The sequence below is a fragment of the Ornithodoros turicata genome, chromosome 3, assembly GCF_037126465.1.
Source record: "Ornithodoros turicata isolate Travis chromosome 3, ASM3712646v1, whole genome shotgun sequence".
Lineage (NCBI taxonomy): Eukaryota > Metazoa > Arthropoda > Arachnida > Ixodida > Argasidae > Ornithodoros > Ornithodoros turicata.
The window spans coordinates 31,924,223-31,951,858 of NC_088203.1; the positions used below are offsets into that span (position 1 = coordinate 31,924,223).

A 27,636-nucleotide genomic window follows, 5' to 3' on the forward strand; every position below is an offset into this window, starting at 1 on the left:
GAGAGAAACGGGCGAGACGTCATTTACGTCATTGGCGATATAACCAAAAAAAGAAAAAAAAAATAGGGTGGCTAGTCGTCAGTCATTGGTCCAGCTCCGGAGGTCACTTATGAGTTTTCCGCTACAATAGATTTCTATTACAGCTTCGCGCCCCTGCCGTCACCACAGCAGCGCTCCGCTTCCTGCAAGATTCGGGCCTTGTGTCCGCCCTCTGAGCGGGCTTTCTCGCGCCATCTCGTGTCTGTGCTGCACTGACTGTTTTTCTCTCTTTCTTCTTTTTAATGTTTATTTAGAGTTTTCTTATATATTTTTTTGTGAAATAGCAAGCCAGCATCAGCCTGTATGACATTTTGCCTTTTATTTCTATTAAACACACCCTCCCCATAAAGTCCGAGATCGAAATGAATACGTCAACAAAAATGTTCTTGGCGCTGAGAAGATTCGGAGTCGCCCCCTGGCGTTCAGTGAATGGACCCATCCCGGCGGTCCCCGAGCAGTATTCGCACATTGCACTGCATACCAAGGCATTGCCAGTGATTTCCCCAGAAATTCACTGCTGGGGGGTGAGAGCTTTCAAGAGAGAGAGAGAGAGGGGGGGGGGGAGGTGTGAAGAACAATCCAGACGCATTTTTCTTTTTTTGCTTCGTTTGCGCAGCCTTCGCTCTCCTTGCACCCCAAACGCGTGCGCTAAAGAGGGGAAAGCATTTAAAACCCTCATCACAGCATTCGCCGACCAACGTTGAAAATCTTAGACGAAGAAAGCAGAATACCTCGCCTGATTGAGTTGGGCGCAAATGGTTCTTGATTATATATTATATTTTGTTAGACTTCCGACATATAGGCAGAGCTGCGTCCGTGTGGATCCACCTTCTCTCTGCTAAACCTTCATTGATCGTAGGAGGATTCTATCGTCCCCCAAATTCTGACATTACTCCTGTAGAGCAGTTAATACGTTACATGCATTCACTTCCAAAGAATAAACCCATAATTCTTGCGGGAGACTTTAATCTTCTGCATGTGGACTGGTCCAGCATGATTCCAACGGATTTGCGCTGCAAAGTGCCCGACGAATTAGTAAATGCTACGTTTAGTTTGAACTTGACTCAGATAGTAGAGGAACCAACAAGAATTGCGGACGACTGCTCGTCAATTCTAGACCTAATATTTGTGTCAAGCTCATTGATAGATCGGGGCTACCATTGTTCATTTCACGAGGGTCTCTCTGATCATAAAATGGTCGTCCTAGGGCAGTTTCATTTTAAATCGAACGATGTGCAGAAGTTGGGTCTTTTGATTGTGACGAAAAAAATATATGCTGAATGGGACCTCGGGCGATGTATAACGCGCCCTACACCAGGCTCGTGCAGGCATCGATATCTGAGGTGGAGAGGAGGAAAGATTGGAGACTCTTACAAGCGCTTCTGTCGACACCGTATTTGAGTGCTTCAGGAGGCGTTCACTTTGATCGTGAAGGGTAAATTCTTTTTGGGGTGAGAGACAGGGTACTAGTCTCTGCGCCACGTTGTTCTTGCAGCTGTGTGACGTGTAGTTAATTTCTAGAAAAATCGTAAACTCGACATGTGTGTCAAAAAATCTCACAATTTGCGGTCACGTACCACCGTAAGTATTTCTCCCACTGAAGTGAAATTAGTATCACTCGATAGATCGTGCAGCGCCCTTTCGTGTGATATGTTTTTTATGTATGTCGATATGGGTATTATGTAATTTGGATGCGTTCAAATGTGCAAGGTATGCGATAATACGGAAATTTTGGCCGCAGATATCTCAAAAATGCCATCTTCGATTTTAATAATTTTCGGCACATCAGTAGCTTCACCCCGCTTCTTTCTAATGGCGGAAAGGCATTTTTACTTTTTTGCATTTGAGAAGAGGAGCGATTTTTTTCCTGAGGCAATGTTTACGACACGCACGGTTCGCACGCGCCGCTACGCACTTTAATGCGCCACACGTGCGCATCAAAGAACACCACGAAATAGTGTGCCACGCTGAGCTTAGGCACTATACACAGCTATGTCCACTCTATAATATTAATTAATCCATTTCTTATGGTCGTGTTGTACTGTTTCTCGATACAAGCATCAGTCTAAGAACACCACGAAATAGTGTGTCATGCTGAGCTTAGACACTATACACAGCTATGCCCACTCTATAATATTAATTAATCCATTTCTTATGATCGTGTTGTACTGTTTCTCGATACAAGCATCAGTCTAAGAACACCACGAAATAGTGTGTCATGCTGAGCTTAGACACTATACACAGCTATGCCCACTCTATAATATTAATTAATCCATTTCTTATGATCGTGTTGTACTGTTTCTCGATACAAGCATCAGTCTAAGAACACCACGAAATAGTGTGCCACGCTGAGCTTAGGCACTATACACAGCTATGCCCACTCTATAATATTAATTAATCCATTTCTTATGATCGTGTTGTACTGTTTCTCGATACAAGCATCAGTCTAAGAACACCACGAAATAGTGTGCCACGCTGAGCTTAGGCACTATACACAGCTATGCCCACTCTATAATATTAATTAATCCATTTATGATTGTGTTGTACTGTTTCTCGATACAAGCATCAGTCTACGAACAGCCAACTGTATTTAAAACTGCAATGTTGTCGTGAATTCTGACTCCAGAAACATGTTCGAGCGCCGTTATTTTTGCATTGCAGTGACAAGAAAATAGGATTCATGAAGCAGCGTGATGTTTTGTTTGGTGTATAGCCGGCAAGGAAAGGACGTGTTCATCATGTGATTGTGGGCAAGTATGTGAAAGTGAAAGTTGGTCGTTGTTGGTAAAAGGCTGTGTTTTGAAAGGGTGAACGGCAAGGGTCAACGGTTTAACTTTGTTGCTCAGAAGCGCTTCGCAACGGACGCTGTACGTTCAGTGCATGTATGTGTGCCAGTCTGCACAGGCGGTTGTGTTAGTATATGATGACTCAAATAAATTTGTTTGTTGACACATATTTTGTACTTGTTTTTTGAATCACGGAATAACTGTATGGTGGATATGAAAGCTACTATTTCTAGAAATCAGCGGTAGCCAGGACCGGCCAAGCTAAGCTGCGAGCAAAACATGTTTTATTGCATGTCCCAAATCCAAAGGACAGGCCACAAGAGTGTGTGAACTTCGCCGATTCCTGTTTCAGACAGACGGCTTTGGCTGTATTGATTTCAGGGAGATCTGACAGAGATCAGTTTTCCCATGTACTTGAGACCCTTTTCGGTGCTGCATAGCTGTTTTGCAACTAGGCACACCAAATGGATATTATAGAGTGGACTTAGCTGTGTATCGTGTCTGAGCTCAGCGTGACACACTATTTCGTGATGTTCTTTGATGCGCACGTGTGGCGCATTAGATTGCGTAGCGGCGCGTGAGAGCCGTGCGTGTCGTAAACATTGCAGCAGGGAGAAAATCGCTCCTCTTCCCAGACGCAAAAAAGTAAAAATGTCTCTCCGCCATTAGAAACAAGCGGGGTGAAGCTACTCATGTGCCGAAAATTATTAAAATCGAAGATGGCATTTTTGAGATATCTGCGGCCAAAATTTGCGTAAAACCGCATACCTTGCGCATTTGAACGCTTCCAAATCACGTAATACCCAGATCGGTATACATAAAAAACATACCACACGAAAGGGCGTTGCGCGATCTATCGAGTGATACTAATTTCACTTCAGTGGAAGAAATACTTATGGTGGTAGGTGACCGGAAATTGTGGGATTTTTTTACGCACACGCAGAGTTTACCATTTTTCTGGAAATTGACTACGCATCACACGGCGGCAAGAACAACGTGGCGCAGGCACTAGTACCCTGTCTCTAACCCCAAAAAGAATTTACCCTTTACGATGAAAATGAACGGCTCCTGAAGCGCTCAAATATGGTGTCGACAGAAGCGCCCGAAAGAGTCTCAGATCTTTCCTCCTCTCCACCTCAGATATTAATGCCTGAACGAGTTTAGTGTAGGGCGCGTTTTACATCGCCCGAGGTCCCATTCAACATATATTTTTTTCGTCACAATCAAAAGACCCAACTTCTGCGCCTTGTTCGATTTAAAATGAAACTGCCCCCCGGGTAGACACTACTGGCTAGTTCCATCTCAAATCGAACAATCCGGTACACTTGATGTCTCGAATGAACGGGAAAAAAATTATGTTGAAGCCATCGGTGAGTTAGGAGAAATAAACGCGTTCCGAATTCTCTGCGCTGCGCGGTTCGGGAAGTAGGAGAGGAGGAAAAAACTGCCTCTCATAAGACGATGTCGTCGCGCGCGGGTTTGAGCGTTCGCTACAAGGCTATTTCTTGTCGCATTATAGAAATTTCTTGATCTGGCTTTAGACCACTTAGGGCACAATAGGATCCTGCGTTGGCAGGGCTGTGTCCGTTTTTGTTTGTCTACAAAAAAATATCAAAGTTGACTCAAAGTGCCGAAAAGCACCATATTCACTGCAACTTTACGGACGATGCACAAAGCGAATAAGATTGAGCTTTATGCCGTTTAATTTTTCATTCATGTGGCTATCGAATGATGTATAATTTGTTGCTCTACTCTGTCAGGAACTTAAGCGATACCTCTTTCAGTAACACCATACCACCGAGAAACGACGAATTTCGGAAGCCTTTATCTAAAAAACCCCACCAAAAACTTGCCTCGAAAATTTTATATGTTGTAGGTAGTTCCTTAGACTATGCACAGAAGAAAAATCAAAACTCGGACTTCATCGGTAGGCGCACTGTGAATTTTTTGCCAGTCCTATACGCGGAGCGCATTCAAGCCGTGGCACAGTGTCCCGCGTGTTGCAAAATTGAATTTTCCAAAGGGACTTTCAACTTCTGTCTTCACATAAAAAGTAATTGCCATCATTTGAAATCGTTCTGAGCGCTTGCGTTCATAATAGTGTTGTAATCGCTGAATGTAGATTGTGGAGCGACCATATGTGCTCACATTTTTTGCGGGATGACACACACACATTGCAAGTGCTGGGAGCCCGTGAAGAACAGAATGCTTTAGAATACTTTTGCGTCTTTACAAGAGGTATATTTATCCACGGTGATCATATCGAAGCATATTTACAGTACACAGAATAACAAGAACTTGACAGCGAAGAAGACAAGGTGACGAAGGTAAGAAGGTAATGTAAGTTATGCAGAGCATTCCGGGTGGATGAGAGTGCTCGTGTCATGAACTGCTTTAGGCCGTCGTGGAAGCCACTTTCCTTAATGTTACTTTTGATGGCAGGTTCTTGTCAGATTTTCTTTCAAATGTGGGCAACATTGCTGCGTGTTGTGATTCAGCCACCTTTGCTGTGAAGTACTTGAAGCAGCTTCTGCATAGCTGGCCCATTTCTGTTACGCCTTCGGCTTGATCTGCTGGAACCACAGTCTTTATGGCAGCTATGCCGATCTCCGAAGCAAAGCGAAGATCCTTTGTCTATAGCACTTTTTTCTTGTGTATGAGGCGGTAGTCAGCGAAATCCACACTATCAGCACTGTACAACGAAGAGGCCATTGAGGTAGATGTGAAAGCAGGACGACACACTACAGTAATGCAGATGTCGTCGCACACTCTGTATAAGGGCACTCCATGCACTTCTGTAGTTGAGAAGTGAGTGAAGCGTCTTCTGTGTGTAGTCGAAACTTTGCGCAAGGTGTCTTCAAGGAGTAAATGCGATCAGGACCTTATATGGTCGCAGCATGTCGAACCGAATAACATATTGGGCAGCGGCGCCAGTCGGGCTGTTTCGGCAAGGTTCACAAAAGGCAGCATGAATTAGCCTTGAGTGTGTGCGTATGGCACTACACAACAACATTTTCCTCAGTGCAATTTCCCCCGTCCGAGGTCATGGGGCCGTAGGAAAGGAAATGTTTCAAAGAATACTGGAAGTCACTGCGTCCCTTCTGCCATAATGCGTACAGTAAATATGCTTGTTTAGAATAACCCTGAACAGATATGCCTCTTACAAAGATGTAAAATCATTCTGCTCTTCCCGGGCTCCCAGCACTTGCAATGCATGTGTGACATCCCGCAAAAAATACGAGCACATCTGGTTGCTCCGCAATCTAGACTCAGCGATTACACCATTGTTATGAACGCAAACGCTCAGAACCTTGAAAAGGAAGCCTCGAAACCTCAGAATGGTTTCAAATGACAGCAATTACTTTTTATATGAAGACAGAAGTTGAAAGTCCCTTTGGAAAATTCGATTTTGCAACACGCGGGACACGGTGCCTCCGCTTGAATGCCCTCCGCGTATAGTGCTGGCAAAAAATTCACAGTGCGCCTACCGATCAAGTCCAAATTTTGATTTTGCTTCTGTGCATAGTCTAAGGAACTACCTACAACATATAAAATTTTCGAGGCAAGTTTTTTGGTGGTTTTTTTAGATAAAGGCTTCCGAAATTCGTCGTTTCTCGGTGGTATGGTGTTACTGAAAGAGGTATCGCTTAAGTTCCTGACAGAGTAGAGCAACAAATTATACATCATTCGATAGCCACATGAATGAATGAATGAAAAATTAAACGGCATAAAGCTCAATCTTATTCGCTTTGTGCATCGTCCGCAAAGTTGCAGTGAATATGGTGCTTTTCGGCACTTTGAGTCAACTCTGATATTTTTTTGTAGACAAACAAAAACGGACACAGCCCTGCCGACGCAGGATCCTATTGTGCCCTAAGTGGTCTAAAGCCATATCAAGAAATTACTATAATGCGAGAAGAAATGGCCTTGTAGCGAACGCCCTAACCCGCTCGCGGCGACGTCACCTTATGAGAGGGACTTTTTTCCTCCTCTCCTATTTCCCGAACCGCGCACCGCACAGAATTCGGAAAACGTTTATTTCTCCTAACTCACCGATGGCTTCAACATAATTTTTTTCCCGTTCATTCGAGACATCAAGTGTACTGGATTGTTTGATTTGAGATGGAACTAGCCTACTATTAGCTACATTCATCGCCCTCAGACCTTGGCCGTATATTATGATTTTTCTAATCCCCCTGACGAGAGTTTACTCGATTACCCCGAAGTTTCTTTCGACTCGAAAGTAAGTATGACGAATTTGTTAACTTTGCTGAGAACAGTATGACAAGCGCTAACGATCTTTGGGAAAGTTTTGTTAAGATTGTAAGAATCTCTATACAGCAGTTCATCCCGAAAAGAGTAAAGACAAATAAGTCCCATCCTTGGGTTACGAGACAGCTTAATAAAACGCAAGATCAAACGGGGTCGGTCAAAAAGGAGGCCATCAAAGGAAGAATCTGCAGCCATTTCCGAGCTTGAGACAACGTTCAAAGAAAAGCTAAAAACCGCTAAGTTCAACTATTATAATATCCCGATGCGTAACTTTTTGAGGGATAACCCACGAAAGTTTTGGCGACACTTCTCACCTAAACCAGCCGGAATCGATAAGATAATTGTGGGCGACGTTCTAATATCAAACAAACCAGAAGTAGCTCAGCACGTCAATGACTTCTTTACATCCGTTTTCACATGTGATAATAGCAGCAGGCCCTTAAGGTTGGTCCTCACTCATGCGTTTTGACGCACAGGTATCCGTTCCGTTGGCCTGTGTCCGTCAGTTACCATGACCATCAGTTACCATGTGTCCGTCAGTTACCAGCTAACGGAGAGCTCCAACGCACGGACGTACAAGAGTTTGGAACGGCTCAACTTTTCCGCACAGGTGGTGGTGGTGGTGATAGGGCTTGCCGTTGTCGGCCTCACGTATGTAGGCAACGTCACGACTGATGCCCTGGGGGAATGTGCATCCTGGGCCGACTTCTAAGGGAACTGTGCCGACATATGTCTGAAAGCGTCTGAGGAAAACCCAGGAAAAACCCCAGACAGCACAGCCGGCACCCGGATTCGAACCCGGGTACCTCCCAGCACAGCAGCGCGTTCGACGCAGCAGGAGACCAATTAGAGCTGCGAACCTGACGCATGCGCGGTGTAGCGGACGCTGGACGACGACAACGACGACAACGATGGCCACGCGCGTGGGGCACCCGCTTCTCAGTTCCACCGGCGCGGCCATGCAGATAGGCCACCGTCATCGCCTCTCCGTGGCATACCATCATCGCCGGTCGGGGCTCATGTAGAGGAAGACCATCGTCCTCTACATTTGGTGACCCGGACGAAGAACATCACGTCCGGAGCAATTCGGCCCTTCACCATCCCAAATTTGTGACGACGCCGTCGAGCAGCACTACCGCCGGCACACACGGCACGCCTTCACTCCTACCGCATCTCGGTACTCTTCACTGCTCTTCTCACGCTTCTCACTGCCGGCCGCGACACTCGAGCCTTGCGCTCACCTGCCGGTCGCGGCAGCCGACGCCTTGGCACGCTTCAGCCCGTCTCGGCACCTCACTCACTCCACCTGAGACTCTCGAGCTTCGGCTCCCGTGCCAGTCGCGGCACCCCAGGACCACGACACCGAGCGCCTCACACTCTCTCGCTCGTATCTACCTGACGGATCGCTGTTCCCGTCTTCATCATCTGTGAAATGCCGCCAACGTGTGCCTGCCCCGGTTCGACCACACGTCACCACGTCTGCACGTCTACCACGGTCGCCCTCAACTGCAGCTTTTCCCAGACGCGTTGCCTGGACTCCAGCTCTTGCGATGCGTCCGCAACGCATCTGACGGCCGGGGGACCCCTGTAGTAGACGCTGGACGACGACAACGATGGCCACACGCGTGGAGCACCCGCTTCTCAGTTCCACCGGCGCGGCCATGGAGATAGGCCACCGTCATCGCCTCTCCGTGGCATACCATCATCGCCGGTCGGGGCTCATGTAGAGGAAGACCATCGTCCTCTACACGCGGTTTGTACGGTGTAGGTAAACTGCAATGGCGGCCGACGGAGCAGCTTTGTGTGGTTTTGTGTATCTGGTGCTGCCACGGACGTTGCAGTGCAATAAATGCTCTGCAGCGAAACAGAGGTGACCAGACGAGGCTACATTATTAAAAGGCAGTGCAGCCTGAAAATGTGTGTTCTTGTTTCCTTCAATTTCTGCAATAGTGCCACCGAGGAATACCGGTCCATAAGAAAACCAGCGAAGGCGTTGCTGAGCGTCACCGTTCCGGATTTTCTATATCGAGGCCACACAGCACGTAAACAAAACGCTTTTAAAACACGTTGTTCAATCGTAGTGCTTTCGCTGTGCCTTCGTCTGTGCTGTATGGGCATGCACTGAATCCACGTTGGTGCGCTTCGTCGACCGCATGTGTCAACCGACGGACGTAGGTCCGTGGCAGTGAGAACATGGCGGGCGCTGAGGATGCGTGTCAACGGAACGGATGCATGTGCGTCAAAACACACCAGTGAGAACCAACCTGTATTTACATTCTCCTGTCCAGTATCAGTACCACATGCATCTGTATCCGTAACAGGTGTCTTGAACCTTCTACTCCGTCTGGATCCGAAAAAGAGTATGGACGTTGATGAAATACCTAACGTGTACCTAAGAAGGTACGCCGAATGGTTAGCAAGTTTCTAGTTATAATCTTTGATAGATCTTTATCTAGTGGAGTGGTTACACATCAGTGGAAAATTGCATAAGTGATACCCGTGTACAAGTCGGGAAGCAAAGTTGATCCTTCCAACTATCGACCGGTTTCGTTACTGTGCACGTGTAGCAAGGTCTTGGAACATATAATACACGGTCATATCACTTCTTACCTTGAGAACACAAACTTTTCCTATCGTAGTCAGCACGGTTTTCGGAAAGGACTATCGACGGTAACACAGTTAGCCGACATAGTGCATAATCTAGCAGCCACCATAAACAACAACGGACCGATATTACATTCCTAGATTTTTCTAAGGCTTTTGACCGGGTCTCCCATACAAAATTGCTGTTTAAACTGGAGGCCATATTGAAAAACGATAAACTATTAAACTGGATAAGGAACTACTTCCATTTGAGGGAACAGTATGTCTCTGTCGATAACTGTTTGTCCGACGTAACTCCAGTACCGTCTGGGGTCCCACAAGGGTCAGTACTGGACCCATTATTGTTTTTAATATTCATGAACGACTTTGGATATAGTCTCTTCTGCAAAGTGTCGATGTTTGCAGATGATTGTGCTATTTACTGTAATGTTAGTAGTAGGGATGACCACGTCTTGCTCAATGACTGTTTAACTCGCATAAGCGAGTGGTGCGAATCGTGGCAGATGAATTTGAACATCAAGAAGTGTGCAGTTTTGACGGTAACACGAAAAAAGCAACATTTGGTGTTTGATTACAGCGTTAATAACATGCCCATTAGTAGAGTATTGCAGTACAAATACCTAAGTGTTTCATTGTCACACAACTTGAGTGGAATCACCACATTGACAACATTTGCAGGAAGGCGTCCAAGAAACTTTGGTTCCTCAGACGTAATTTAAAACATGCATCATCCACAACTAAATTAACTGCTTATAAAACGTACGTACGCTCAGTTTTAGGGTATGCTGATATCGTTTGGGACCCACATGCGCAGGAAGCAATTAACAAGCTAGAGAACATTCAGAAAAATGCAGTTAGATTTGCTTTTAAAGACTACGGGCGGAGAATTTCAATGTCAACTTTACGTAGCCAATGTGATTTACCTGTCTTAGCAGCCAGATGACAAACGAACAGGTTAAATTTTTTTTATCAGCTAGTTAAGGGTAAGCTCAAAATTGCTGCTACCGATTACCTTACACCTTTATATGACTTGCACACCAGGAAAGAGCACAATTTACAATTCAGACATTTTTTGCCACGTAACGACTGTTACAAATTTAGTTATTTCCCGCGTACCGTGATCGAATGGAACCCGCTTGTTCACAGATGCTGTCAATGCTAAGAATGTTGAATACTTTGTTAAACTGGTGGATGGGGCGTGACATCAATGCGTTATTCATAGTCTTCGTTTGTTTGAGTACACACCTATACTGTAGCCCTCTCTTGACTTGGCCCCCAACAGGGGGCTGGCAGTATGTCAAAACAAATGAAAATTATCCACATTGAGTTTGCATGCCCGCACGCATTTTTGCTCGTATATGCGCGCAATATATGCATTGAACAGTCACTTGCAAATGATTTTGGACAAATGCATCGTACAATCACCTGCGTGACTGTGGTCCTACAGCCAAAGTTCGACAGTACAGGATGTAATTTGCTGCGCCGGACTATCTACCAGAACGTGTTGGTGGCCGAGCTGGGTGGGGTCACCTGAGAAATTTCAGGGTGGGTTGCAAAAATGCAGGCGGGTGTACACTCCCCTGGGGGTGTAGGGAAATCCCTGGGCATTGCACGTGTAAAAGGCTGTCCAGCGTTGATACTTCGTGGCGATTCGTCACGCAAATGACATATATGTTCCAAGTAAATCGCATTTCCATTCCAATATGACCGTTTTTAAGAGACTGTAAGTAGCAGAAACGAAACCGAAACGAAGATCCCCACCAAGAGGCGGCACACTGGCGTCCCTATAGTGAGGGTCTCGCCGCCAATAGTCTAGATTCACACTTCCTTATCTAATGGCGTCCAGTATGTCATTACGAACAGTGAGAATTCAAACAAAACTTCTGTGTTATTTGGTGTACCACTGGCTCTGCTTTCGGTACCTTACTTTTTCTGTTCTATATACCCGACCTTCCTAATCTCTTATTTTCTGTTCATCTCTACGCGGACGATTGTGCCATCTACCGGGAAGTAACTACCACTTCTGACTCGGACTTACTACAGACAGATCTCGATACGCTACTAACCAAGTGTTCCACATGGCACATGGAACTAAACGTTGGAAAGCGTAAGCACATGATAATATGCCGCTACAAAGAAACTTGTCCCACATATATGATTAAGAACATTTCATTGGAACATGTTTATACATATAAATATATTGGCATTTATATATCTTCGAACTCTTGAAAGAACACATCGAGTACATTACCAAGAATGCCACACGCACCCTAGGGTGCCGTAATTACAGCCTTGGTCCACTCAACTTAAAACTTATGATGTACTGAACCCCCGTGCTTCCGAAGCTGCTTTCGTGTGGGACCCGCGGGAGGGGTCACTCATTGCTCAAGTGGAAGGTGCAACGGTTCATTCTTGGTAATCACGCCCGGACAGCTAGTGAAAGCTAGCCTTAACCTAGCTCATCTTTCACTTCGACGGAGTGTTACTAGTCTTTGTTTCACAATTTTTTTAAAATCACAACGATATCCTCCGACAATCTTTAATTTCTCATCAATCGCATATATCTTCACGGCTGGACCGTTTAGAGAAGGTTGGCATTCCCTTTTGCACCACTAACATACTTTGTCATTTCTGGCCAAAACTTCCTTCGAGCGGAACCACCTTCCCGGCTCTATATTTCACTCATTGCTGACCCTTCATTATTTAAGAATGCGCATTGTGTTCTTTTTATTGCCACATAGTGATTGTTTTGCGTAATTTTTCACTTTTGTTTTGTATCTTCTCTATGGATCGACTTATGTTTGTAGTTGCGGTTACTGCCCCTTCCCTCTCTAATGCTCGAAGCCCTGAGGGTATCATAAATAGATCAATAAATAAATGCAACCTTTGAATTGCCCGCAACAATAATAATGAAATATGGAAACTACAACAAACCCGTAAAAGAAACATGATCTTGCAGAAGTAGCAGTAACGGCTTCTGCTGTGTCTTACCTGAACTCCCTCCAGGAATCCTATTCGTGTCGTAGGGATTATTTGTGCGACCATACACTCTGTTGTCGCAGTCCGCAGACATACACATTTCTGGAACATTCGACGTCGCCACTGGGATAGCACCAGCCTCCCTGAGGAGCTCGACCACTTTTGCGTCTTCCTTCGCCTTGCGGTCCTTTAGATACCACGAGCCCCAGTCTTGAACGCAGTCTGGTTGGTATACATTGGAAAACTTTTCTCTGTAATGAGTCTCACTCAATGTGGACAATGCATTATTAGAATGGCGGAAAAATTCCTGCGGAGTGCATGCTTATTGGCAAGAGCTTTCCAGGTAACGTCAGAACGTGCGATGGCTCGTAAGAGTACAGTTTTCTGTTTCTTTTCTCTTTTTCTTTTTTTCTATGTAAGAAAAGGAACTCGTTGCAAAGATGAAACAAAGTTCGTAACGACGTAGCAAGTGACGAGATGAAAGTAATGGAGAAATCTACTGGTCGATCCAGATCGACATTTTTTGCTCCCCAGCAGAGATGCGTGTCCCGCTGGTCGATCCCGACTGGATCGTTTCAGCACTGAGCTCCCTTTCTTGCTCCGCTCGTGTTCGTACGGAACTCTAAAAGTGCGTCCTCACTATGGCAAGGCTTATCGGCATAGTCGCACCTTAGACGCATCTTAACAAAGTTTCGTCGTTTCTTCCATATCTCGCAAGTCATATAGCAACAGCGAGTACTGGGAGGTACGACTCCCGCAAGGGTCTTGCCAAGAATGAGGTTGTTTTAGCTAGTGGATCCACTTTCAGTTCCTCCATGGAGGATTTTTTTCCCTTCTGTGTAACCGATTCGGGTGCTCGCTCGAGATCGACCAGTGGAATTGGCCACCTATTAACTCCGGTGCATTTTGCATGTAGTTTATCTGTACCTTCTATTCCAACGCTGTTTTTCGCTGTGAAGGGAACACCAAGAAATGGCTTGGACAGGAACTGTGGATCCATCGTGCCAGACTTGATTTTCCTGTCAATGTCCTCAGCTTCGGCGACGGCATCTTGGAAACGTTCATCCACAATGGTGTTGAGCATTGGTTGTACTTGCCTAATACGCTTGATGTAGGCCTTCACCACGTCGACGCTCTTCACCTGCATTAAAGTGAACGCATTAAGCAGGGTGCATGGCGCGTTCGCTAGTGGCATCAAGTGAGCTGTTCTTCAAAAACACTGAAGCTTATTCCGCTCTCCGACCTCCCTGTGTTTATACGCCGGCGGATTCACTCATGATCGCCATCGTGGCCATCATTCATCATCACAACGTGGATAATGACCGGTGTTAGAGGAAAATTTAATATGACGTGACATTAACATGCGCACAAGGGTGAGAACGAGAACGCAAAACCAGTATGACTTTTTTGTTATGTATGAGCGCCGCGAAGCAACTGTGATTATGAGCGGCATACAAACATGGACAGATGGAGAGCGGACAGCAGGAAGGAGAAGGAGACAAGGGGTTAGTATGCTTCCTGGGCATACTTCAATGGAAAATCTACGGACATTTGTCTGACAAGTCTGCCGGAAAACTCAAAACCAGTATGAATATGGATATGAAGTGTTCAGTGCGAATAAGACTAGTACAGTGCAGGACACGTAACCTCTCCGCCGGCGAAGTACAACTGCAAAACGTTCAGCCAAATATTTACAGCAAAACTAACAACTATGAAGAACACAAGCCAGTATGAATCAGACTGTATACAGTTCAGGATATACAACCTCTCCGCCAGCGAAATACAGCAGTAAGACATTCAGCCAAGTATTTACAATAAAAACAACAACAACAGGAGGGTACACTGTGTGCAGCAGGACATCCACCCATGCATGTGGAAAAAAAAAGAAAAGAACAGAACTCAACAGCAATGTACAATACGTAGCAAAGTAACAGACTCAGAAAACATTGGGTGATTTTCCAACAAAACACCTTATGAGGTACAAAATATGCAGCAAGGGAAAGGCGCCTGCCCACAATGACATCCATCAACGACGTAAACAAGTCACGCTGCAGGATGTTGACGAGGTTAACACACAACCCTCGCAGACATATGGGTAACGGTGTGCTACGCCGTCGGTGCGCCGCAGCGTGATGGTGTGCTACCGTCCGCAGCATATCCGCGCCGCAGGCTGTGACAAGAACGCTGTGCCGGTGACCTTACCACCGTCGATCAAAGGTCACTGGGTAGGGCAGGAGATCCGTGTGCCGCCAAACAAGTCCCCAAAAAACCTTGCAGTGAAGCACCCATAGAGTACATGGCTGTTAGCTTCTAGGGCAACTGTCCTGGGATACAATATTTCAGATGGAGAGGTGATTGCGACGTTAAGTGAGAGTAGCGAATTTCCAAGCATACGCCTTTTCGTTGGGAGTAGTACACATGATGCCTTTTAATGTTCTAAGCACGAATCAGGTCGAAGTGGACCCATTAGTACCCTAATGTTAATGCTTTTTAAGCGATTAGGTTTTTTTTTTTTTCAAATAGGCGCCAATAAGCGCATAAATGGGCACTTACTTGCTGATTCATGTTCATTTCATAGCTCTTGCAAAAAAAAAAAAAAAAAAAACAAGGACACGCTTCGCTGCGCTAAGTCACTGAATGCAAGTGTGTACCCCTGTGGCATAAAGTAGATTATTTTTCGCCAGTATTACTTGTACCCGGTGCAGCACCCCGTCTGTCCCTGCAGCTGTGCTAAGTGGTAACCAGGACTGTATAAGCTACTCACAAAGTGTAATGAACTGTCAGCGACATGACTCTAAGAGAAACGAAATCACCGGAAAACTTACTTAGACAGAAGCGCGCCTCAGATAGTTACGGTTCCTCGTGAAATGTTATTCAGTTACTCATTTTCAAGGTGGCGTGTAAAACTGACACACTGGTTCACATTAACGGTTCGCTGGATTCTCTGCCCTTTTTTGACACATAGTGTATGATATGTAGTACTTGTTGAAAACAAACTTCTAAAGCAACCCACAACGTGCTTGGCACCTAACACACAGGACCTAAACCTCGCATGGAAATTTGATTGAAGAAGTAACTTTCTTCTGAGTGCAAGTTACTCGAAAAATAATTAAATTACAGTTACAGATACACGTTTCAGAAAGTAGTTGGTTACAGTAATTAGTTACACAAAAAGTAATTACTGTACTTACAGTTACTCAATTGCCTTTAACGAGTTACTTTGCAGCTCTGGGGGCAACACTCCTGTTCCCGATGATATCCCTCACCGAGTACCCGTGTTGGTACCGGCGTACATCGTCAAATCGGTAGACGTCGTGAGGTCGGCATATACTAGAACAACTGGTAGTGACAGGTGACAGAATTTCACCCAGGAACACATTGCAGTGGTGATTGTTTTCTGTTGCAATATTGATCGTGCCTATCACGCAAAAATTCATGCCTTTCGGGACGTTTTTCAGTTCCTTTCTGGGTGCCTAAACCCCTTGTTTTTAGTGTCTTAAAATCCGCTCTCTATGAGTGCCGGAATTCGCTCTAGTGCGGACACGACGAACGGTCCCTCGGGACTAGCTAGTGAAATTAGTCATTCATTAGACACCATGGCCCTAAACCGGGGTGCGCTGCGTGCTGAAGCACTCGTTAAGGATCTTCAGGTGGATAAATTTTTCCACAGACGGATCATTGTGGCATCGCTCGGAATCATAGTTGTTCCGTCACGTAAAGTCACGTGTCATCATGTCTGAAGGTGTCTGCGGGAAATCCAGCAAATCAGATGGCATAGCCTTTAATATGCTACCACTCCCTTGACAGCGAATAATGCTCTTTAGGCGTGCACGAAAGTTTGCAGAACAATCTTTCGTGTTCAGGGATGCAATCTAATACCCCTGTCAGTTGCGTTGCGGTGCTAACACGGAATTAAAAAAAAAAATACTGCAAATAAACTGAATGGCATTTTCAGCGAATGACAGCCACACCGAATGCCATTCGTTTGTATGGCATCGAGCTAAACGAAGAAGCAGAACGTCATTTGCCTCAATTATTAAAACACCTGGGCCGAACATTGTACAGGTATATTAGTTCAATTTCAATTCCTCTTTCTCAAATTAGCGATTTTTTCACAGAATCTTTGCATTTTCGACGACGCTTAGTTTACTAAAGCAGGGTTTCACCCAGGGATCGGAAACGGAATTGAACCCGAACCGAAAACGTTATTTTCTGACGGACCCGAACCGAACAATTTTTTTGTTTGTCCTGAACCGAACTGGAACTCAACCGAAAAAAATTCATACGGTTACCGGTTCGGGAATTGGTTAAGAGGTGAAATCATTGTACTACTGGCCGATCTTTTTTTGACTCACCTGAAACGGTTATCTCACACCTGGGTCATTCCACGCCAAGTGATCCAGGAGGGTTGCTCAACCATCAGGGATTTTTTATGAAAAAAATCAGGGTGGTTCGTGTGGGCATTGGGAAGTAAAGTACATATTATTTATCCGTACATCCGCTCAGTTCCGCCGCTAGAGGGCCCCAAAATTGGCGCAAGGAGCAAAAACCATGTTCGGCTTCGTCGCGTCTCACGGCCGTTCTGCAGCACTTAGAATGCTGAAAATCAGTATACATGTTGTGTTTGTGCTCCAAATTCACGAGATCGAAGGTCATTCATTTATCTGTGAAGGGAGCCCCGTAGGCGCAACCGCAAGCAAAGCAAAAGTTGTCAAACTTTGCATATTTTTGAAACGAATACCGCGCGTCGCAGCGAAATTAGATTTTGCACCTGAGAGGTTCGGCTGCTGTTCGTTCGACGGAAAAAATCTCACCGACATGCAGAATAATTTTAACAGCGAAAAAATTCTGCGAACTTGAGAAAATCGGTGAAATATGCGCATTTCAGTGAAGCATTTTGTGTCTGCGATAACAAGCTGGAACTGCGTGATTGGCGCAGAACTGTAGAGATACATGTCGGGAATCTACCTACGAAAAATTAAAAAGTGTTTTTTGTTAAACGAAAGATATGACTTTTTTTCTTGGAGTATCCGTGGTGCGCGCTTGACAGACGCCGGAACTGCGAAGGAGGGCCGTGTTGGAGAAACGAACGTGTGTTTATATGTGCGTGCTGTCTTCTCCGCTAACGTAAAGACAGAACGTTTCGTATGTGCTTTCAGTGTCTGGGGTTCGATCTGTGAACCACTTGGGGGCGAGCATCCACTTACATAAACTTCCTTTGGCTTCCCATCCTCGTATCGTTCCCACGGAGAGTGTCCGTTTACTTCCCTTCTGTGGTCTCCATCTCTCTCTCTGTGTTTAGTTTTAGTTGCAATAAAGAAGTCAACCTGTGCGGACGTGTGTGAGCGTGCAGTCCGTCTCAAAGCGACGTATCCACGGATGGCACCCTTACTGCTTGCCTCTTCCCGGCGCATTTAGCCCTTTAGAGCTACATTTTTCTGGTGCCGAAACCCGGGAAAGAAGGCCCTTTATCGACAAGGTACCACCGTGGAGTAATCGACGATGGACCGACTCAAACGAAAACGTTCCACCATCCGTGCAGCAGTGACAAAGATAACGGAAGACATCGTGCAACTTACTCAGCAGCCAAGCACAACGAATGTTAAAGGTGAGCTGCAACAGAAACTCGACCTCCTCACTGTTAAAGAGAGTGCCTTAGAACAGCTAAACGTCGCCATAGAAGAATTAACGACCGACGAGGCCTATGACGAGGAATTGACTGGATCGCAGGCTTATGAAGACAAAATTTGCACCACAAGGTCGATTGCCAAGCATGCGCTAGATAGTCCCCCCACTGACGCAAGGAGCTCCAGTAATTCGAGAAGTCAAAATTCCACAAATGTGAAACTTCCGAAACTGGAAATCTCCAAATTCGACGGGGATCTCAGAAACTGGGAAAGCTTTTGGGACCAGTTCGACTCTACCATCCACTCTAACGAATCGCTCTCCAAGGTGGACAAGTTCAAATATTTGAAAAGCTACTTGACAGGAAAGGCAATGACAGTGATCAAAGGACTTTCGCTTTCCGAAGAAAACTACTCGACCGCCATTGAACTTCTGAAGGACCGATTCGGGAAGAAAAGTCTAATTATCGACGAACACATGTCAAGATTGTTAAACTTGCCAAAAGTAAATGATTCAAGTCAAGTCGCTAAGCTACGCGAACTTTACGACGAAGTGCGAACTGGGGTCAGGTGCCTGGAAGCCTTGGGTGTGGCCCATTCTTCATATGGTGTGCTGTTGCTATCCGTTTTACGCAAGGCAGTCCCTGTGGATATCAACTTGGAATATGATCGAAAGCATGCGGACAAGGATGATTTTGACTCCTACTTGACATTTTTGACCTTAGAAGTTGCCGGACGCGAGAGAGGTCAACGCGGGGGAGCAAGCAAGCCTCACATAACGAAACAACTTGGAGACGGTACCCGAAGTCGCCAACACAACAATCTCCCATCAGGAGTTGCCTTAACGGTTGGCGCAGAACAAACAAAATGCGTATTTTGTGAGTCTACTGATCATTCCCTGCAGAGCTGCGCGGCTCCTCTTTCTTTGGAACAAAAGAAGGAGAAGCTCAAAGCAGAGAGACGATGTTTTCGATGTGGCAAACAATATCATCGGGCACGGGAATGCAGAAGTGGGTCCCGACTGTGCTGCGCATTTTGTAATGGGAAACACTTGACAGTGATGTGCGACCCAACATGGAAACGTGGCGCCGGATCCGAAGTCGCCACAACAGCTACTGAAACTCAGATAATGAAGCCAACGGTAGTTGCCACGTTGAGAGATTCCAGCCCGACGTACGCTGCAAACAGCACAGTGCTCCTTCAGACTCTTCGTGCATATGCAGAAAGTGAAAGTGATCGAAGGCTCACACGCATTCTGATGGATGGAGGCAGCCAACGCACATTTATTAAGAAGTCATTGTCGGAGATGCTTAAATGCCAAACCTTAGGAGAAGAAGAGCTAACAGTTCACACCTTTGGCTCTACATCAACTATCCAGAGAAAATGCCGCAGGGTGCAAGTATGGTTGCGTAGCCAGTTTGACCATAACGAAATCGCAGTCGAGGCGCTCGAGATGCCAGAAATTTGCACTGATGTCATGCAAGTGCCGAACAACGACCTCATAGCCAAAATGGAACGGGACGGTCTCTGCGTAGGTGACGTTCCGGTGACTAACATCGACTGCGACCATGGAATCGGAATCCTTATCGGAGCAGACTGCTATTGGAGGGTCGTCACCGGAGAGACAAAGTATTTGAGCGAATCATTGGTGGCTATCAATACAATCTTTGGTTGGACTCTTCAAGGACCGGTACCAACAAGTACAGTTACAACTTGCACTAATGTCTGCGTCATGAGAACGGTAGTTGACCAAAACGAGGCAAACATATCGAACGAACTGGGACGATTTTGGGAACTAGAGCATATGGGTATACAAACAAAGGATACGGTTTGCGACAAGGTAAACGACACTATCGTGCGAGAGTTCGAAGCAAAGATAAAGCACAATGAAGACGGAAGGTACGAGGTACACATACCGTGGAAAACCAGTGATCCCTGTTTGCCAACAAACAAGCGAACTGCAGAGGAGAGACTGAACTCGTTAACGAAAAGGCTTTTGAAGAACCAGCACGTCATGACAGAGTACGACACCACTATTCGGCAATATTTGAATGACGGACACGCCGAGAAAGTTGATATCAAAGCAAACGCCGACGGACCAGTCTTCTACCTGCCTCATCGAGCTGTATTTAGACCTGACAAAGCAAGTACTAAAGTGCGCATCGTGTTTGACGCTTCGTCCAGTGCTTCGGACTGCCCTTCGTTGAATGACTGCCTGGAGGTTGGACCAAACCTGAATCCTGATCTCCTGGCGACAATTCTAAGATTCCGTAAGCACAGTGTTGCCGTTACAGCCGACATTGAGAAAGCATTCTTGCAGATTTCTCTCAATCCGAACGACAGAGACGCTTTCAGATTCATGTGGTACACTTTCATGCCGGAGAGCGGAAGACCACTGTCCGAGATTGAGGTGTGGAGAATGACGAGGGTGCCCTTTGGTGCCGCGTCCAGCCCATTCCTTCTTGCAGCAACACTTCGTTATCATTTCAACTTAATGTCTAGCACGTACCCCGAAACCTGCAGGAAACTAACGGACGGCTTCTATGTGGATGACTTTGTGACTAGCGTCAGGTCAAGAGAAGAGGCTGAAATTCTGCACGATGAGGCAAATAAAGTTCTTTCGGCTGCTGGCATGCATCTAAGAAAGTGGGCGACGAACGACAGTGAGCTACAGGTATCGTTCAGGACTAAAAACAAAGACAACAGTCAGATGAAAAAGGTCTTGGGCATTGTTTGGAACACGACAAATGACGTCTTGTCACCTCCAATGGACTCATTGGACCAGTTCCTGACAAAGAAAAGAGACACGAAGAGATGTTTACTTCAAGTTAGTGCACGAATATACGACCCTCTCGGCATTCTCTCGCCCTACACAGTCAAGGCAAAAATACTAAGTCAACGAGCGTGGGAATTGGGCATCGGATGGGACGACGAGCTACCCGAACACATCGGTAAAGAGTGGCAACAGTGGTGCAAGGGAATTCCATTTCTACCAAAGATCACTGTGCCAAGGGCAATCACAGACGATGACTCAGTTGTGTCCCGAAGTATTCATTGCTTCTGCGATGCGAGCCAGCAAGCGTACGGTGCAGTGCTGCATATGCGCACAGTGTACGAAGATGGAAGCATAAATGTCGTTATCGTAGCTGCTAAATCGAGAGTAGCCCCACTAAAGCGAGTTTCACTCCCAAGACTTGAACTTTTGGGTGCTCTTGTGGGTGCTAGGCTCACTCACTACGTGACAGCAACTTTGAACTACGAAGGCCTCACCGTGCGGTATTGGACCGATTCGACCGTGGTTCTTCACTGGGTAAAAGGAAGCGCTAGTAGATGGAAACCCTTTGTTGCCAACCGCGTCACCGAGATTCAAAGTATGTGCAACCCTTCAGACTGGCATCACTGTCCCGGTGAATCTAATCCAGCTGATCTGCTGACAAGAGGAGTGCTGCCCGACATGCTCATGAAAGACGACTTCTGGTGGAAGGGACCTGAGTGGCTCAACAATGAAGAGGCCCTCTGGCCGAAATTCGAAGTTGACACCTTGGAGCTTCCTGAAACAACATCGCGAGAGGAAAGAAAAAACGCAACAGCGATGATGACGACGGATGCCAATGTTAGCACGCCACTCCTCACTCTTGAGAACCACAGTTCTCTTCTGACTGTGCTTCGAATCACCGCGTGGATCAAGCGTTTTATTCACAACTGTCGACAGAAAGATGCTAGGATTTCTGGCCCGCTAAATGCGGCCGAAATCCAAAGTTCGCTGAGACAATGGATCCGCCAGGTGCAGAGGGAAAGCTTTCCAGGAGAACTGGAGATACTATCATCGGGCAAAAACACTGTCGGCGAAACGTCTCCACTGCGAACCCTGTCACCCTACGTGGACGAGGATCAAATAATGCGCTTGCGAGGAAGGCTGCAACAGCGCGATGCAGAGACAGCAGTTAAGCATCCCATAATTCTTCCCAAGGATCACGACTTCACTTCGAAACTCATCACGCAAGAGCATTTGCGACTTCTGCATGGAGGTGTTAGAGACACCTTAGTGCAGCTCCGTGAATCCTATTGGATACTGAGAGGAAGGCAAGCAGTCAAACGAGCTATTCATCAATGTTTGACCTGTCGGAAATGGCGATCCAAGCCAGCGGATGAGGCAATGGCACCACTACCACGCGACCGTGTGACAGAGGCAGAACCATTTGTTGTATCTGGGATTGACTTCGCCGGGCCTTTGTTCTATAAAACTGAGACCGGAAGCAGCAAGGCATACATAGTTCTGTTCACGTGTGCCGTAACTAGAGCCGTGCACCTCGAATTGGTAACCGATCTAACAGCAGCCACTTTTCTATTGGCTTTCCGTAGATTTATTTCCAGGAGAGGGATATGCCACACTGTATACACAGATAATGCCCTCACTTTCAAACGCGCATCGAAAGACCTTAAACAGCTCTGGACCGAAATGCGAGGCGGCGAAGTACAGGACTATTTCTCTGGGACGCACATAACTTGGAAATTTATCGTTGAGAGAGCAGCGTGGTGGGGCGGATTCTGGGAGCGGATGGTGCGCACCGTCAAAACGACTCTCCGGAAGGTCCTGGGCAAAAGTAGCTTGACGCTTGACCAACTAACAACGCTACTCACAGAGGTAGAAGCCATGGTGAACTCTAGACCCATCTCCTTCGTCTACTCGGACAGCAACGAACCCGATCCTTTGTCACCGGCACACTTCCTAGTCGGTAAGCGTATAACCCGACTGCCTGACCAGCCTACTGTTACCTCGGGGCCCGGCCAGCCGCAGCTATCGAAGATGCTGCGTTACCGAGAGGCTCTCCTGCGGCGCCTGTGGAAGCGGTGGGTACACGAGTACCTCCTGGAACTGCGTACAGCACATGAGCAGCACACTGCGACCTCGACGGCACCGCAGGTAAACGATTTAGTGTTGCTAAAAGAGGACCGTCTACCCAGACAAATGTGGAGGATGTGTCGTGTTGTGAAAGTTTTCCCTGGCAGAGATGGACGTGTACGATCCTGTGAGGTCCGACTTCCCGGAGGTGGAACACTTAAACGTGCCATCCAACATCTCTTCCCGCTAGAGATTGTATAACAGAATGAGCTAGTGCTCATTGCGGGGGAGTGTGTTGGAGAAACGAACGTGTGTTTATATGTGCGTGCTGTCTTCTCCGCTAACGTAAAGACAGAACGTTTCGTATGTGCTTTCAGTGTCTGGGGTTCGATCTGTGAACCACTTGGGGGCGAGCATCCACTTACATAAACTTCCTTTGGCTTCCCATCCTCGTATCGTTCCCACGGAGAGTGTCCGTTTACTTCCCTTCTGTGGTCTCCATCTCTCTCTCTGTGTTTAGTTTTAGTTGCAATAAAGAAGTCAACCTGTGCGGACGTGTGTGAGCGTGCAGTCCGTCTCAAAGCGACGTATCCACGGATGGCACCCTTACTGCTTGCCTCTTCCCGGCGCATTTAGCCCTTTAGAGCTACAGGCCGCGCACGTTTGTGGTGCCAGTCCAATTATTCGGGGCAGATTATAATTGTTATTAATTAATATGTTCATTATTTAGCATTGATTACATAACACAACAAGAAGAGAAAGCTGACTTTAGCTTGAAACAAAGAGAAGTAGCAAAAGGAGCTACGCAAGATTATTACGCAGTATGACCAAAATGTCCATGTCGCACGAATTTGCTGCGTACCATACGATTTCGTAAGCATGGCTTGTCGATGGAATTTGGTTTTTCGGCTGATGATTTCGTGGTTCACACACGCTGGTGGTCGGCTTATCCACAGTCACTGCAGAGACGGCGTTTCCATCAATTATGATGGTTTATGGCGGTTGCTAACCAAGAGCCAAGGACACCGTGCGTTGAGTCGAAGGGGGAAGATTTAGCGATAGGCTACCCTGGTTTACGGTACCATGGAGTTGATTGTGCTGTGTTGTCATTTGAGTTGTTTTCCGTGGTGTGCATACCGGAATAGAAGACGAGCAACTGTCTACACCGATCACCAGCGCCGAATGCTTGCAAAGGTAGGTTACTGATCAGCTACCACGTTGGATATCTATTTTCTCATACAAGTAATGAATCTCGTGTCATTTCTGATCCTGTCGACAATTCTCTCCAATTTAACTCCAATTTAAGTATCAACCCGAATCTCTTGGATATATCCACCCTGCAAATAACTTGCAATGTATGTAGACGCGCTTACGGAATCGCAGCAAAATGCAAACAAAGTCAAATCGATCGCTGTGTCATTTTTTCTGCTTTTTTTTTTAGCCTGCTACAAGTAGCGACGCATCTCTGTTACATTTAATCAACTGTCCTCTTTTTCTTTGTTGTTCAATTTCTTGCAGACATGGCAGCTGGTCGCTTCCATCATGTAGCTTCGGTCCAAATCACTGTCATAAACGTACGCTGGTGAGGCCAGTGAGGTTGCTGAAATTTGATGATTTGAGTGACAGCTGCCAGAACCTTATATGTCTACGATCCAAGCAGAAGAAAAGCAGCGTGTCGACAATATGTAACCATCATTACTACGTGTACACCAAGAGGTTTACGTCTTTACTTGTTTCGAGGAACTGTATCAATCCCTTTGACGTCCACAAGAAGCCAAACAAAGGAACGACTGTGGTCACGCAGCAGCTTGCCAGTGCAGCGCTTGCCCTCAACTTAGTTCCAGGTGACAGGCTGTGTCCCGGATGTAATATCAAGGCGAGAAAACTAGCTGAAGCATCATCCCCAGTACGAATGGAAAGACCAACGCCTCCTGGAACATGTGGATCAGCTGCTGAAGACTTAGACGAAATAGCATCTCTCAGTGTTTCGTTGGCAGCTGTTGGTGAAACTCCCGTCACCCGGAAACGATCCCTGTCCAGGAGACGGGCGTACGCGAAGAAGAAGTTACAACAAGCTCGGAAGAGGCTCCAGGATAAACTTGAAGCTTCCTTGAACGTTCGTCCCCCCGATGCGGACATCGAAGGAGAAGACCTCTCAGCTGACTACCAGGCACTTCTACAAGAGCTGCGAATAAAGTTTCAAGAGCAGAAGTCCCGATCTAGGCAGGTGGCCATACTTACTACAGCACCTTCTTCATGGAGCCGGCACAAAAGTTGCTGACTTATTCAATGCCAGCGAAAGAATGGTGAGGGCCGCAAGACGCGTAAGACGAGAAAAAGGTGTTCTCTCAGAGCCGGGTGCGAAGTTAGGTAGACCACTGAAGGACGTACGAGCCTCAATAATATCTTTTTATGAGGATGATCGGGTTTCACACAACTTTCCCGGGAAGAAAGACACACGACACGGGCGCCAGAAAAAAAATGATGCTTTTTAATTTACGAGAAGCCTTCGAGATGTGGAAAGCGGAGAACCCCATCCTCGATGCCGGATTTTCAACCTTCGCACATTTGCAGCCCCCTTGGTGCGTACTGGCGGGAGACCCAGGAACTTACGCAGTCTGTGTGTGCCATTATCACCAGAACGTCAAGCTCGTCTTGCATGCTCTGGGCATAAAAGATGACTATAAGGATCTACTGAGCATGATCGTGTGTGACACTCCAAAGGAGGATTGCATGAGAGGTTCGTGCAGTACGTGTCCTGCCGTTGAAAAACTCCAGGATTATTTCACAGCTAATATAGGCTGGGACGATGACCTCATTGGCCACGTACAGTTCAAGCAATGGGTACCTGGACTGCATAGTAGGCTTGACACCATGGTCTTGCCATTGATGAGTTCTGAAGGACATTGATTGCCTTAAAATGCATCACTTCGTTGCGAAAGAGCAGGCTCGTCTCCTGCGACATCTGAAGCAAACCCTCCCACACGACGAAACAATAGTCATGATGAACTTTTCAGAAAATTACAGCTTCCTGGTACAAAATTCCCCCCAGTAGTTCTGCTGGCAAGACAGCCAAGCCACAATTCACCCAATTATTGCGTACTACCGCGACGCTCACATGCAAGACTCTGACCTGAACTACAAGACATACATCATGATATCCGACTCCCTCTCGCATGAAAATTCCACAGTGCATGCTTTCCAAACGACGTTTCTGCGACGCTTCACTACAGACTCTCCCCACATTAAGAGGATTTCATACTTCACAGACGGTGACAAGAGAAATTTTGTAAATCTCTGTCGCCATGAATCAGACTTTGGAATTAACGCTTCCTGGCATTTTTTTGGAACATCCCATGGCAAAGGTCCATGTGATGGTGTAGGTGGCACGCTCAAAAGGCTAGCAGCGAAAGCCAGCCATCAAGGACCTTTCGAGGACCAAATCCTGACACCTCTTGACCTATACAAATGGGCACAAGAAAACATGAAGAATATAACACCGATCTGGGTAGCAAAGGAGTACATTCAGGCACATCATGACATCCTTTCTCCTAGGTACAGGCAAGCGATTACAGTGCCTGGCACAAAATTATATCATTGCTGCTTCCCTGTCACAGTACGTGATGTAACTGCAATGCCGACGTCTTTCTCATGAGAAGAGAAGTGTTTTTCGGGTATTCAACGGCTAGGGAAAGCAAACATTTCAAGTCTAAGGCCATTCACGTCCTCTTTCAATGATGTTCCAATCCCTCATTATATACCAAAGTGTAAAGTATGCAACAACTTGGTGTGTTTGTTTCAGTGTCTTTAAAAGTTAACTGTGTGTACGTTCAATAATGTTCTGTTCTTGCCGTGCGCCTTCCCAAGGGGAAGCTAAATACAGTGTCGGCCATGTGAGGTTTCACAGATATCAAAGAACGCTGAGGAATTAATCCACGGGTCGACCAGACATCACTATACCTGAGCAGACACGTGAATACTCAATCATTCAGTTACATTTCATCAGCGCTAAATAATGTTCATATTAATTAATAACAACGATTATAATCTGCCCCGAATAATTGGACTTGCACCACAAACGTGCGCCGCCCTCCGTCGCAGATTTGGGCGTGCCAAGCCTGCACCACGGATACTCCAAGAAAAAAATTCATCTTTCGTTTAACAAAAAACACTTTTTTAATTTTTCGTATTTACGTTCCCGACGTGCATCTCTACAGTTCTGCGTAAGTCGTGCAGTTCCAGCTTGTTATCGCAGACACAAAATGCTGCATGCACGCGCGTATTTCACCGATTTTCTCAAATTCGCGAAATTTTTTCGCCGCTAAAATTATTCTGCATGTCGGTGAGATTTTTCCCATCGAACGAACAGCAGCCGAACCTCTCATGTGCAAAATCTCATTTCACTGCAACGCGCGGTATTCGTTTAAAAAATACGCAAAGTTTGACAAGTTTTGCTTTGCTTTCGGTAGCGCCTACGGGGCTCCCTTCA

At 46.3% G+C, this 27,636-nt stretch overlaps 1 protein-coding gene across 1 annotated transcript in view; it reads right to left on the bottom strand.

The window, feature by feature from the left end:
* LOC135388386 (fatty-acid amide hydrolase 2-like) overlaps positions 1-27,636 on the bottom strand; it is an 83,948-nt gene that overhangs the window by 18,305 nt on the left and 38,007 nt on the right. Inside the window, exons 2-3 of the mRNA XM_064617940.1 lie at positions 13,608-13,821; positions 12,693-12,902 (exon numbers count right to left, since the gene is read on the bottom strand). Of these exons, the coding sequence (XP_064474010.1) occupies positions 12,693-12,902; positions 13,608-13,821 (424 nt within the window). The remainder of the gene's footprint in view (positions 1-12,692; positions 12,903-13,607; positions 13,822-27,636) is intronic.